The sequence below is a fragment of the Amphiprion ocellaris genome, chromosome 2, assembly GCF_022539595.1.
Source record: "Amphiprion ocellaris isolate individual 3 ecotype Okinawa chromosome 2, ASM2253959v1, whole genome shotgun sequence".
Taxonomy (NCBI): Eukaryota; Metazoa; Chordata; class Actinopteri; family Pomacentridae; genus Amphiprion; species Amphiprion ocellaris.
In genome coordinates, this window is record NC_072767.1 from 24,610,816 (window position 1) to 24,626,051 (window position 15,236).

General features: G+C 40.4%; 1 protein-coding gene across 13 annotated transcripts in view; it reads left to right on the forward strand.

Annotated features, from left to right (window-relative positions):
- Nucleotides 1-15,236, forward strand: part of ptprsa (protein tyrosine phosphatase receptor type Sa) — a 233,913-nt gene that overhangs the window by 148,199 nt on the left and 70,478 nt on the right. For 7 of the 13 annotated variants that reach the window (XM_055018735.1, XM_055018732.1, XM_055018752.1 and 4 more), the window contains 2 exons: nucleotides 11,439-11,549; nucleotides 13,989-14,000. In XM_055018735.1, the coding sequence (XP_054874710.1) occupies nucleotides 11,439-11,549; nucleotides 13,989-14,000 (123 nt within the window). The remainder of the gene's footprint in view (nucleotides 1-11,438; nucleotides 11,550-13,988; nucleotides 14,001-15,236) is intronic. The other 6 variants (XM_055018737.1, XM_055018768.1, XM_055018742.1 and 3 more) reach the window with 1 other exon arrangement.

Sequence of the window (15,236 nt, forward strand, 5' to 3'; positions counted from 1 at the left end):
CAGACCCCAGGCCCTTGTTGGCCTTGTCAGCCCGAACAGATTAGCTAGAGACCACAGTGACAGTGAGGTGATAGGGAAGAATATTCATAAAGAATAAGGTCTTCTTTAATATATAGGCATAAAGTCATGACCTGACATTAAATGGCTCCTGTATACACACTGATTTATGCAGATGTGTGAATCACTTGGATTTCAGTTCTACTTAATCTGCAGAAAAACACTCGCATTTGGCGGAATCCGAGCTGCTCTGGAAGGAGCAGGCAGGATCTGTACAGACGTGTTAGCAACAGCCATGTTTTCTGTGAAACCTGCTGCGACACCACAAAGATCCCAGACAGGTGTCTGTGGTGATGAGAAGGTCAGCCAGACGCCCTCTGGAGGGTGGTCAGTCTTTGACACTCAGCCAGTCACGCAACCCCATTCGCCTCACACGCAGATGGACAACATCTCTGGCCAGATTGCCTTTGGCCAGACTATAGCCTTCAATAATGTTTTTTAATATATTCAGAAGCTTGTTTAACAAAACAGCTGGACTGCTCTGTGGAAAAAAAATAATGCCACATTTGATAATGTGAGGTGGAGAGCAGCATGTTGAGATATATTTAGGTCATTGTCACCCTAATCTGATCAACCCCTGGCTGACCAAAGCTTAGAGGGGAGCTTATGGCCATTGGGTTGCATCCCTGTAATACAGGTGGATTTGCCATTGTAATTGAAAACTGGCTGGACACTGCAGCCCCATTCTGCCTTGTCTTCCTCAGTGAAGTTTTATTTTTCCTTCTTGTACTGTTTCACTATTGAAAATTGATTATAAAAAGATTAGAAGTTTCAATGGGCATTTTTTCTCCTTTTATTTATTTTTTCTGTGGAACTTTTGAACTCAACTACCTCTGTTATCCCCAATCTTCCTTATAACGCTCTTCTCATTTTCAGTCTCTCATTTATCACTCAGTTCTTTATAATATCTATGTGATAACCCTCCCCCCTAACAAACCTGCTTTATTAACCTTAACTTTAACCTAACCTTAACCTAACTCTGACCTTAACCTCTAACCTTTAACTAGTAACCTCTTAACTCCCAACTAAAATTCATCTCAGCTAAAGCAAAATAAACCAGCTTCATGCAGCCTCTAATCAAACTCTAACTCTGTAACAATGTAACCTTCCCACAGCCCTGTTGTCCTTTGTCTTGTGATTACCTATGATTATGTGGTCTACAGAATCATTACAGGAATTAATAAAATGTCACTTTGGTTTTGCCTGAGTTTGCAATGACTGTAAGCTGTTGCTGTTGGAACGCTACACCATTTATTAGTACTAAATAACTATATTCTTTAAGGTTGGGTTTCCAGAAATCTTCAAAGTAAGAAATAGTGAAGAACAAATTATGTTTTTAACTATCTGTCTGAAATGTTTTGTACAGATGGTCCACACTTTGATGTTCCACCTTAATTACACCATGTGGATCGTTCTTGGATTAACTAAATAGTTTTGCTTTTGCAGTACAATTGTTGCCAACAAATGCACACATTTGATAAATAAACAGATTTCTTGACATGTTTCTAAATTCATACGAAGCCACAGTTTAGTGTGACATTTTCTAATAAAGGAATGTAGTACAGATGAAGGTCTTTTGCAAACCAGGAAAAACTCCAAACTCAGTGACTGAATCCTAATTGCTGGTATCACAAAGAATGACTCTGTATCCAGAAATGCAATAACAATCTGACCAGAAGGTACTCAAAATGTCATCTCTACAACCTAGCCACCCTCACTTCTTATATTGTACTGTACAGAATATGGAAATTGCTGGCACTACTTTACATCTTAAACACCAGAGGCCAAATGCATAAAGACGTGCAGATTCATGATTAAAACTGTGCACACATGGACAGAAATACTCATACTCATTCTTTTCGTCAAATCCATGAAGCCGTGCCGGTTCTGTTTTATAAGTCTCTGTCACTGTGGAATTGGGCGCTCATGCATGAACCTCATTTCCACTCCCATGAGTAGATATAAGTGCCCTTAAACATCCGTTGACGGTTGAGACTCGTGCCTGTTCCACTACTCATTAGACCTGTCAGTAACAATGGCAAAAAAGAAGTTCGATTTAACTCAGTGCATCACATCGGCAGGGTTCTCCAGCAGCGGGACGGGTATTTAAACTCCGGACTGTTACACATGGGTGTAGCGGTTTATAATTGCTCGTATCACTGATTTATCACACGCATCTGAGTAAACCCACCTCGCTGTGATATCTCAATCAGCAACTAATTTTACAAATTAGGCTACTTCGCAGCTGAGGGTAACATAAAAGATCCCTGACAGGGAATAAATGGCTGGAATATATGTCAAAGAATAAAAAAGTTCATTATTCCTAAATGGTGATTTAAAATGAAGCTCATAAATTAGCTTTAAATTGAAATTTTGCAGAGGAAATAATACTTTAGTGTAAGATAATGTCTGCCGTCTTATACTTAATCTTCATATCTGTTCACTCGCAACTGCCTCTGGAAAACTATATATTCTTGGTGTGAAGTATGCACATAACCTCACTGCAGAATTTATAAGTAGTTTATATGTGGGGAATGGTGTATGAATGGTTATCGTACACATATTATTCCAGATTCTTTTGATTATACTTCATTTGTAGAAAGGGGCATCTTGTTGGTTGAGCTAGTTGAACTAGTATATGTTGCATGATTGCGTGCACATACAGGGGCTGGAGCTGTGGCGTTAGACTTAATGGACAGTGCGTACCCTTGACTCTCAGCTCTGTGCCTCCAGGCCTGTGTCAAGTAGGGCACCTCTCTGGAGTGAATGCCACCCTGCTGGCGCTCTCAGGGGATGGCCAAGGGCACATTGTTGCCCTGCAAGCGAGAGAAGAGAAAGGAATTAGGAAAAACAGCCAAGAGCGGAACAACAGTTTAATTTGAATTTGAAGGGGTTGAAGTTAAGCTGGCTCCCCTGCCCACACCCAAAGCTCTGCCTACAAGAGATACATTTTACATTTCAACAGACTACATTTAAAAAGCCCACCAACTAGTGACTGGATGAGCTCAATATTTTATTGTCCCAAATGGCACATTTGGCTTGCAGTCAGACATGTAAGACAATACAGACCCATAATAAACAACAAATGGGGAAACATACAACTCTCAGTAAAATGAAACAATGGAAAGAGCCAGGAAATTGATTGGCTGCTGAGAAGGGGTAAAGCTTGAGGTAAAGACTCTATCTGTCACAGTTAAATAGGTTTATGACTTGTAGGATACATAAGAACTTCAATCTGTTTGATTTGACTTGCAGTTGCCTGAAGGTGCAGCCTGAAATTCTAGTTCAGTGGAGATTCCAGCCCTCCCTCGACAAGTTTATTCAATACTAATGTGGATCCCCTGTATAGAATAGAGGCACCTTTAACTGTTTTACTGACCTCTTATTCAAGGTCAATTGGCGTGGAAGAGTCTTGCGCTACTGGAGCTTTCTCTGTCAGTTTGAAAAACCAAACCTGTCGTTCTCTGCCTTGAATTGCAGTTATGATAAAAATGCACACCAAAAACTCAAGCTTCTTCGGCTCTGTCGATGAAGCATTGTGTTTCCTCTCATAATATATCCCAGTCAAGAAGAGAGGAAAAATACAACGATAAGCTAATGGAGTATGCCAGTCAAATAAACCTCCCCATTCTTTTGTGACACCAGCAATGAGAGGTATTGTTTTTTTTTCTATTAAAAAATTCCCCATCTCTGTAAGAGATTACCTAATGGATTGATCACCTAATTTCAGTGAACCTTCCGTCCCAAAATACTTCCTCTAACTATTACTAACATTAACCTTGAACTAAACTGATGTTGTGTCTTCGTTTTTGTGTCTCCTCCAGAGGGTACCCCGATTCGAGGTAAGACCATCACAATGAAAACGGGAAAAAAAAGACTTTAACTGACGCATAACCAGACATAACCACTCCTAATTCTACCAAAGTGATTAAATATGAGAAAACGAGCTTTCCTGTTAATATAAAACAACAAAGGCTTTCTCTTTTTACTAATATTAATATCTCATCTGTGTTTGTGGTCTGTGTGCTCTGTACACAGTTTGGTCGTAAGTGTTTCACACTCACACCCCATCTCGTCATTGTTGTACTGTTCTTCCACCTCTGTGTGTGTCTGTGTTTGTGCTTTTCTTACTATCTTCTCCACATGGCCGGCGTCAGGAAACTACTGAGGAATTCAAATTGTGCTGCCAGCTGGTTATGATACGGGGCTGGGAAGGTTAAAAGCAGAGGGAGGGATCGTGAGGACTGTTGCGAGGTGTTTTGTGCATCTGACATTTAAATTTTTTGGGCATGGACATGGGGCTGGAGGGTGGCTGGAGTTAGCCGGTGGGAGACGGTGGCTTTAAATGTTGATAAGACCAAGCTATTGAAAACTGTGAAAGGTTCAACTCAGTTTTAGCAACCCCCTTTCTTCCTCCTCCTTTCCTACTTCGATATCCTCCTCATCTTTCTGTTCGCCACCAGGGCACTAGCCACATCACGTATGTTAATGCACCTCCCTCATCGCTGGAGATACTCGCGGTATGTCAGGAGAGGCGCTGGCATAAATTTCATTTGATTTAATTCCCTTCCCAGCCATTCTGCAGCACAGCGGCTTATAAGCCAGGAAGCTGCCTGGCGCAATGGCTGCCTTTTCAAAATTGGCAACATATGCAGTCTTGCATATGTTAAAAAAAAAAACACCTTTTATAATGTCAGAGGATGAACAGAAGGATATCAAGGTAGGAGTGAAATGACACAAATGTAAAGCAGTGTGTCTGTCTCCTGTGAATTATACAAAAAGCTTTGTTTATTGTTCATTTTTTTTTCATTTCCCCAGACAGTTTAACTTTCACCCGTAATTATCCATCAGGCTTTATTGCTGAAACACTCACCCTCAGTTGATTTGGTGTGATTCAGTGTGTTTTTTGTGAAGTGCTTTTGTTTCACAGGCGGAGCAGGTAAGTGAATATCTCGCTGTGCAGTGACTGTCCATGTATTGAAGGGGATGGAATAAATGCTTTTGGTTTTACGATTACACTTTGGTGCAGCAGAGGAGGTGAATTGTTTCGACAATGCAGGTTAAAGTCCTGAGTTTGCAACCATTTCACACAAGGAATAGATGACACAAATCTCTAAGCTATAGCATGTAATCAAACACATTCGTAAATGTCATGAGTTTTTCGAATTAAACCCCTCACTCTTTTAAATCCCTCATTCTTTGCCAGCGTAGCCAAACCCAGCCCTCCCCACATCTACTTTGTTTGATTAAGAAGAGCTCATAAATCATATTGTGGTGAACAAAAGCAACCATGACTTATGATCTCTGCATTTGCGTAATGAGATAAGTGCCCTGAAAAAGACGACTTCTCACCACCACGTTACCCCACTGACACTGACTTGTCATTAGCAGAGTGTGGAGAATATAAGGAATAAACCAATTGTGCGGGAGGTGGATACAGATGCAAATGTAAGAGATCGGGGTGTCAGAATTCAAGAAAATAAAATGAATTGATTCATTTCTTTTTGCATAGCTGCATAAGTGCATACTAGTGCTTACTTTCATTTGCTTAATGTTGATTGTTTAAAGCTTCAGATAAGACAATGCTCTACTGCTGAGTCATTTTACGTCATTCCATGTAAGAAATGATGCCCAAAATGTTAAAAAAAAACACAAAACTTCCATACAAAGCCAATACAGGTGCAGGCCTCGAGGTACGAGGCAGGTATAAAGGTAGCTCGACTCCCTACCTGCTTCATTACTGATTTCATGGGAGCGTTACAAGGCACCAGATGGGCTCTGACAACAATGGCATCACACGTGGAGCCCCATGCTGGTGCGATCACAGTATAATGACCTTGGGGTGGTGGCAGAGCATGCCTGAGTGACAGCCAGGATGCAGATGAAGGAGAGAGACGGAGAGAGAATGGCAAGTCCAGACTTGGCTGCCGTGAAGTGATACTGCCTGTCTTTATTTGTGCAGTTATTAAAACTGCAAGTTGACAGCTGAAATTTGTAACTTCCAGAATGCTGTTGCCATTTATAGTTGCAAATGGTGTGCAGTAATGCAGTGCAGTTCTGCGAGAATTATGCAATTTTTCTTGAGGCAGCAGCTAAAAAACCTGAAAATTCACCTAGTGTGAGGTGGGATCATACTGACTTCAGATATTCATATGTGATTTGCACAAGCAAGTTTCAGGCGTGACCCGACAACATTTCTCAATAACAGAATGCATCTATAAACATGCAACTATGTGTTTATTACGTGTAGTTTCTTCTCAATCAACACAGTAAGAGCACTGAAACATTAATAATATATAAGTGTTACATCCTGCATTCTTCTTTGTACTTCAGCAAGCTTGATTGATGCACTAGAAAGGTTGCTATTTGTGTGTATCTACTCAGTAAGGAGATAATATAGAGCTTTAATTGCCCTATAATACAACTTTAGTGAGTAGTGTTTGGATGAGGGAAAAGGACAGGAAAAGAGATGAGAAATGAGGGACTAATGAGGGCCATGAACTGAAAAAGAGAGATAAAATGATGAAAAGAGCAGTGTGCCACCGGCAGGCCTGAGCGGGACACAGAAGGAGCAAGAGGGAGGGAAGGAAAGAGTGAGACTTGGCTAGCCATTTTGTTGATCGCCTAAACAAATCAATCAAGGCCCGCTGGAGCACACTAATTGAATTACACAAATGGGACTGAGGGGGGGTACACATGGCAAAGCTGCTACCAAGCAGCGACTGGGGTGGGCCGACCGCAGCTTCAAGCACTTTCTGAAATTAATCATCCATGCGGGCCCCTCCTCGCTTTTCTTTTATCCCCTCATCTGTCCTTCTTTTTTTCTGCACTTGTCTGTCTTGTCAACTCTTGCTCCCTCCTCACTGATTGTTTCATTCTTTTGCTCTGTGTCTCTTGTACAGTGCACCTTTCATAAATGAAACTCTCTCTTTCCACCACTTTCTCTTTTTTTCCACATCTCACTTTGTGATTTCCCCAATCCATACACTTTTTGCCACCCTCTCTTGCTATTCCCATGTCGTCTGTTGTGATGTTTCCTGCTAGTCTGCAGCCATGGAGAAGACATTGAAACCTGCAAGAACATTTGCTGTGAAACATTTCACTGTCCCTTGCCAGTGAATAGATGCACAAGTAGCCTTGTCTTCAAGACAAATGTAGACCCTTGCAATTTTCCGTTATTGAAATGTTAAAATTTGAATATTCTGAAGAGAATGTGTGCAAAATATCTGCTTTTACCGGCTCCTGTGCAGGAATGTCTGTCCCATTGTCAACATATATTTATTGAACTCTGCCCAGGCTGCCTCCTTTATTATCACACCTTGGCACCTCCACGCTCCTCATCAGATCAGACTGTGGCATGTAGCGCTGTTAACCAGGGCAGCTGTCATGGCTGGGACAAATGCTCCAGACCGGCTACCCGTTACAGCCTTCTTTATCGAATGGATGAAGGCAGAAAACACACTGCAAGGCAGCCGAGAGAAGGAAGCAGTGGAGGTTGTGGGCTGTGATTGTTGGTGGTTATTGTAACAGAGATGGAGACTAACTGGAAGTGGTGTCATTATTATGAGGAGCTTTAAAGCCTGAATTGTTTTTTTAGTTTCTTTTTCTGGATCCTAATGATGCAGCATACATCATGGAGCAGCAGAAGAGAATGAAGATGTCCCAATCTTTTCTCATCTGACCTAGTAAAACATGAATTATGACTCAGCAGGGGCAGTCTTCCTGCAGTTTACTGATGGTCAGTGTGGCTGGTAAGTGGATTGAGAGTCCGTCCTGTTCCAGGATATTCTCAGATCAATTCCCACAACAGCTCACAGAGTGTCCTTCAACATTCATGTGTCCCTTTTTAAATGTCCTTCAGTAAGATAATGTAGCAAGTAAACTCCCTCAAAACTCACCCGTCACGCTGGATTATAGCAGCAGCCAAATACTTATATTGTAATGGAAAATAAATGCACTTGTAATTTTTACATGTAAAAATAATGAAATCATATGACAATTACTTGTTAAGAATACAACCAATCTTTTCTGCAGTTATTGGCACTGCTGAACCTGCACAGTCATTTTTTTGCATGTGGAGTAAAGTTTTTGTTGGTTTTCTGTCTTCTAACAATCAGAACAGTCAAACTGTGCTGATATCATATAAAGTAAAAGCGCTATTTCTCGGCGTACAAATTTTTCAGCTGTAATGAACTGCTTTTCATGCTTGTTAATGAAATCAAGAAAAATACCCTGGTCTGCGGTAGTTATTGCATTTGTTGTTTGTGATAAGACTTAATAGCTGGAGACAAGGAACACATGCTGTTTGGTCCCATATAGGCCTCACTTCATAAGTACAGTATGGCCACTTTGAGAGCGATACTATAAATTGCTGTTTGTCACTGGGTACGTCCTTATCAGTAAACACCCATTGTGTGAACAGACTGGGTGCATGCTTTCTTTATTGTGTGTGCAAATTTATTTATTCCATTTCTTGTGTTTTGTCTTTTCCTGATAGAAGAAAAAAAAATGCCACTGGCCACTTGCTTTCTGATGAGCCACAGGCCTTCAGAGGAGACGTATCACAGTTATGCAAAACACAGACAGTGGAGTCTCTTTTTTTTAAGAGTCAAAAGAAAATGGTTGGGAAAAAACACATGGGTGGAGTTTGTTTTGTGTCTGCACATGCATGCTGCTGCCAGAGATAGGACATCAAAGAGGATGTGTTTGAATCTGTTGTCTTTAAATGTTAACTATCAGGCTTTAAACTGACTGCTTCATCACTGGTCACCACAAAAGAAAGATATTTTTTTTTGAATCCTTACAGATATCATTAACTACTTTAATAGGGTAGAATAATTAAAATTTACTTTGTAGTTTACCAAAAACAAAGCTGCTACTAGAACAGAACGTGACAAAATTGAAATTAAAGTATAACGTATCTTGCTGAGATTTTCACAGAGGTAAATTTTCTGATTTTCTTTCTCAAATTGTCAGGCAAAGTAAACTTATGAGTAATAATATATTTCCATTCCTCCTTCTCTTTCATTGTTCCTGAACATTTTTTGCCTCTTTACCTCCCTCTTGCTTCTCCTGTGTGCTTTTTATTTTGCATCTACCTAACTTTTCCTCTCTCTCTATGTTCTGCAAGTAGAAGGACTCTATATGTGTTCTTCACCGCTCTGCTTTGAAACAATAGCTAGAATATGTAATGAAGCCTGTCCTGTCTAGGCTTGGAAACAACAGATAATACCACCTGGCGAGGAGCTTCCACCAAAGATGGCGAGGAACAGATGAGTTTCCTCAAAGACTCCTCTATTTTTCTCTCCTTCTTGCTCTTTCTCCTTTTTGTGAGGTACAATTCACAGCAGCAGGTTCTGTTATTAATTGGCACTCGTTTGGTTCTATATGTGTCACCTATCAGCATATTAGTGGATGAGTTTTGTTGAACGCCAGATAACTTTTGTTGAATATAATTTTTGTATTTGTTCAAAGTGGTTGGGCCAGCAGATCATGAATAGCTGGCAAATATGCAGGGAATGTATATATGATATGGAGCATGGCTTGTGATTGAAGTGTTTGGTAACAGCCAACAGAAAGGGGGCTTCCTAAGATTTTAGAATTCAGCACGGGGAGCAAAGCTGATGAGCCGCTGGCAGGGCTTTCTGGAACAGTCCACCTGGAGCTGAACTTCACACAGTCCTTACTTTGTGGTCTCTCTAGTGTTGAGGCGCTCGGCTTCTGAGCACATTCCAACCCACCTGCCACCGGGCTGGCATTTGCTGTTCCAAGCGCACATCAAACAGATCCAAATCAGATGCTTGAATAAACCCACAGTGAAAGCTGTACCACCTGCACTCTGCAGGTAGACGTTTTCATTTGGTTCAGGAGCCGTGTGCCAGGAACAGTTCCCTCTGAGGGATGAGGATGATCTGAGCTGTAGAGGGAAATGAAGAGAAGGTAGAAAGAAATAGAGCAGTATAGATTGTTGTAGCTCCAGTTTTCTTTTTTCTTTTTTTTTGTTTTTTTAAGGGTAGATATATTTGTACTGACCCCGAGGTGTAAAATACTCTTAGAGCCACGGACAAGGTGGGAGCGTGACTAATCTTTATAATTAAGCAGGATCGATGGTCTCATTTGTGGCACAGCTGAAACATGTTATTAGACCAATGTTCCAGAATAGTAGCCTTGTACAACATTGTGTTCACTCTACTTGCTGATGTGATGGAGTAGGTTATGGTATATTACAAAGCATCCGGGGCAGCTGCTGGCATATTGATGCTTCCTGGCTAAACGTTAACGAGCAATGGTGCTGTGTTTGTCAGAGGGGCCTGGGCTGCAATCTGTCTGCTGAGCCAGCCAGAAGCCCTAATGATATCATCAGGAAGCGCCGTCAACAGCGCTCTAACGAGGAATGATCTGACGCCCGTTGTTTCACCTCCCTCCTTCGCCCCCCGCACCCTTTCTCCGGCATCGCTGCCAAGCATTTTGGTTGAGCTTTTTCTGCGCATACAAGAGATACAATCTGAGAAAGAGATAAGAAATGGAGTCTGTTTGAAACGCATAAGCCCTAAGGCGTTGGTGCTAAATGTTCTAATGACAATATAGAGGGGAGAAAAAGAATGGAGATCAAGGAGAGATGTGCGTGGATTTAACACAATATATAGCGAATCCATTTAATCTCAATACAGTGGTGAAGAGTGATTAAAACACATAAATAAGTAAAAAAGAATAGAAATTAGTTAAAATTACTCAATCACAATGGAAGCATATGGACATACTTCATATTTCTTTCTTTGAATTAAATGTGTCATTATTCTCATGAGTAGTTATCACACAATTGTAGAGTAACTGAACTGCATTATGCACCATGCTGGACTTCATTTGGACATCTATTTGTGTAAATATTTCCCCGTGACCCATCCTTCCTCCCCTCAGCCTACACAGACAGTTTACAAGACCATCCCAATGTCCCTTCTCCATTACTTTACATCACACTTACATCATTACTTTGTCTCGAAGTTTTCTTTTAGTAAGCGATGTCACATCTCACATGAGCTCCACACACAACACAGCTACAAATTTAGTGTGACTGATTCAGTGCACATTTTTTTTTATTTAATTCTCCCTCTTTTTTTATCCACGGATGGCTGAGGCTGGAGTGGAACCCGGTCTGTCATGCCAATCTGCATAAGCATTTGCAGTGAGAAACAGTACTTGACGAAATGGTCCTGAGAAATTCAAGATACCCACCATTAAGAAGATTGTCTGACTCCTTCATGTGCTGTCACAGACAGATTGACTAATCATTTTTCCTCCCTGCTTTCTTTCTCTTTCTCTCTTTTTTCCCCTGTCCCACATCCCCTCCCTTCTTGTCTTTGCTGGATGTTGTCATTTCCCAGGTGCCTTGCAGATCGAGAACAGTGAGGAGACAGACCAGGGGAAGTACGAGTGCGTTGCGTCTAATGTGGAAGGCGTGCGCTACTCGTCCCCTGCTAACCTTTATGTGCGAGGTAGGGAGCAACCCGGCCCCAAAGCCAGGCCAAAAAAAATTTAAAAATAAAAAACAACTACCCATTCTGACTAAAATGTCTTCACAGTGCAGCTCAGCTTTAAGTGGCATTACTGTTGAGCTTAACAAAGGATAACTGCTTCCGGCCTAGCTGTGTTTGCACAAAATGTATTTTGCAAAATAGTATTACCCGAGTAATATAAATCTTTTAGCATTGATAGTATTGCCTGCCCATAAATGTAATTTCATATGCACTGAAACTTCCAAATGTAAAACTATAATTGACCAACTAATGTTCTTCTCTGTTATGATGTTATGCTCCATTTTGTCTTTCAATGCCCTCCCCTACTCACTCGGAAGGAAATGTGTAGCACAACAAGCCGTATGTCTTTACTTTACCGGTTGTAAGACACCTTTTACCTGTAATTGTGTGCCCGATCAAGTGTTTCCCCCTCAGTCAAAGTTGGGACCCAAAAAGAGTCTGGAAGGACTTCTTTTTGATTAGTTTTTTGCAGGTAAAGGAGCACAACGGTAAGTCATGATTTTGATTGTGTGGCAAGGCATTATTGCACACCAATCAAAATCTCAATCCCTTTAACTTTCTCCAGATCTGGGGGAATAAAACGAATAGAAAGGGACTGTTCACACAGTCAGCTGCTCTGTATTACACTGAAAAAATGATCTGTCGCATAGATTATAAATAGTACACTTCCTCTACATCTTCTTCATGCTGCTCTGGAGCATAAATACATAGAATTCCCCCGTTTCTGCTTTGGTGTATCATCTTTAAAGTCTTCCACAGTCAGTAGTAATTTCTGGTGGCATGTTCCAGCAAAGTGATGATATAAAAAACAATCAGTCACAGAGAACATAGAGTTTCATAGGAAACAGACGATGAAGACAAAAGCCTACCCTCCACCACTAATGCTAAATGACAATGAATCGCTGTTGAGGGAGCTTTAATAAATTGAAGCAGATGCATTTTCGACATGTATTATTTATATTGTGCATATTAAATAAAGATGCCTCGGTATCTACTCAGTTTGTTCCCTCTGCTGTGTACCAAATAACTTTGTTCCCAATAAATAATTCACTACTCTGACATTATAAAATGGGTCAGGGAGCTGCTTTTTCATTATTATTGCTATTATCATACCCTGTGAAGTAGCAGCATAGGGAAGAGAAGTTCAACTGTGAGGAGCTGAGGGTAAAAAAAATAATATCTATATATATATCTATATATATATATATATATATATATATATATATATAAGGTTCATCAAGATTAGTGTGTGTCCATGCCAGCATTCATGCTGGAGGCTCATGTTATCTCCATGGCAATGCAGTGACAATGTCAAGTAGCCATCCACCGTGTTCATGGATAACGTAGCTAGAAGTCGAAAGGTTCATTGGAAAATATAGTCAAGAGCACTACAGGAATCATTAAATAACAATGATGGGAACGCTTTGTTGACACAGCACTGGGATGTTTAGCAGTTCCTTCGGTCAAAAACACACAGCTATACCCCGATATCATTTCCAACAATTCATGCAATCTCCATTAACACTGGCTCCATCAGCATGCCTTTAGAGAGAACACAAGGGTCATAATTACTTAAGTACTTTCACACTATGTAACGCACTTGTTATGCTTTGATGGTGTCAACCTTTGTCTGTTTTCAGTTAACTTTTGTCAATCAATTCTGATACTTGATGTTGACTATGTTTTGTTCACAAAGCAAAATGCACTCGAGATTAGCAGCTGTGGTGGGGATCAATGTAAAGGCAAGAAAATAAAGCGATAAAGCAATTTTAAACTGTAAGTGGGGCATACTGTACTGGGGTAAATAAGACTTCTAGCCAAACAGAAACTATAATGAAGATGATTTTGATTGGCTTCTGAAATCATTTACTTTAACAGTCTTGAACTGCAGCTGCTAATTTCATCCCAAACTGTGTCTTTTTTTATTTTCAATCTCTCATTAGTTTTTTTCTTTTTCTTTATTTGGTTTCCTTCTCTAGCAAAAAGCAAATACGGCCACCACAGGAGCCTCTCCTTGTGGCTATAAGGAGCTTGTGAAATTTTGAATTATGAGTATGGTACGCTTGATTTGACTCCAGTGGCGCCTCACTACTTTTTTTCTTACCAGGCAACAGTGTGGCCACTGGGGTGAATCTGATTGTTTTGGTTCAAAGTTTATTTAAGTGAGGGGGGGAGGGAGGGGGGAGGAGGGGAGGGAGCAGGCAAGTGTTACTTTTCAAGACGGGTGTCACTGATAGCAGGGACAGGGGGAAAAGGAGGAAAAAAGGTTAAAGAAAAGGGAAATGTAGCTGCAGCTAAACACCTTGAGGTGGCTTTTTTTACTCTCTCTGTGTTTCCCCTATTTTTCTCTTCTCCTCATGTCATTGTGTTCTGCATCAACCCCTTTACATCCCTCAGAGCTTCGAGAAGGTTGGTGTGTTTTTTCTTTTTTACTTTTTTTAACCCACATTTGAAAAAAAATAATAAATTCAACATGTTGAAAAATTTTAGCTGTATTTGCCTATTACAGAGCTCGATTAATTACTAATTTGAAGAAATACTAATCAGTTAATCCAAACTGCTAAATGACTATGAAAGAAATTTTTATTTCCAAGGAAGAAATGATGAAAGCAAACCCGATTAGCTCGGGTCTTGTTAATTTACTTTTATGTTTGCATTGTGGGGCCTTTTCTCGTTTTGCATCCTTTGGTATTGCTTCTGCACCTAAAGGCTTTCTTGCACGTGTTGTCATGGAAACCCAGCACGTGGAAATAACAGAACTTGTTGCATGATGGGAGAATGTAACTGCGCTTGCATGCCTGTACAAAATCCCTTTGGCCGCGATGGTCTTTTGTTTTCTGCATTCCCTGTGTTTTGTTCAGTTGGTTCCTTCTCTTTTCTTTGGTTTTCTACAAGTGTTTTCCCTGATACACCCCTTTTTTGGCTTACCTTTATTTGGGTAATTTTTTTGTGTTGTGATAATGGTGTTGTGTTTGTGTGTTTTCCTTTTTGTTTAATTTATTTCTGTTCCTGACCTATTTTTTTCCGTTCAAAAACAATGTTTGTCTTTTTGTGGTTCATTTGTTTGTGAGATTTATGTTTCTTTTTCAAAATGATGCTGCTCTGCTTCTTGAGTCTTGGAGTGCAAATGCAAATGCCGAATGAAATAATAAGTGTGTGTACAGCCAGTGTTCCTGTCATCTTGTTTATAGCGATCCATTACCGAAAAAATTAGACCTGATTGGGCCTCATTGGGTTCCATGGTGATTTCAGGCACCCATTAAGGGATGCCATTTACAGTGTCGTGTGGATCAATAACAATATAATGACTTCGACATCACATTTGCTGTTGCTTAGCGGGTGCTCAAAGATACTTTTATTTTCAAATGGCAGCAGCTAGATGTGATTGGTTTTGTTGAGTGACTGCTGCCTGTGTTGCTTCGCAGTCATGACAATCAAATTATAATCTATTATTCAAAAGCCCTCCTTCCCTTGTACACACAAACACACTCATCGAATGGAATTGGTTTTTAGATTGATGACTAAAATAATGAATATTCTGGAAGTACAACAAAAAACACAGTACTGTTTTTAAATGTTCATGTTGTAGTCTCAGAACAATAATGAGAAGAAAGTTCTAAATGAACCGGAGATCAGTGCAAACAC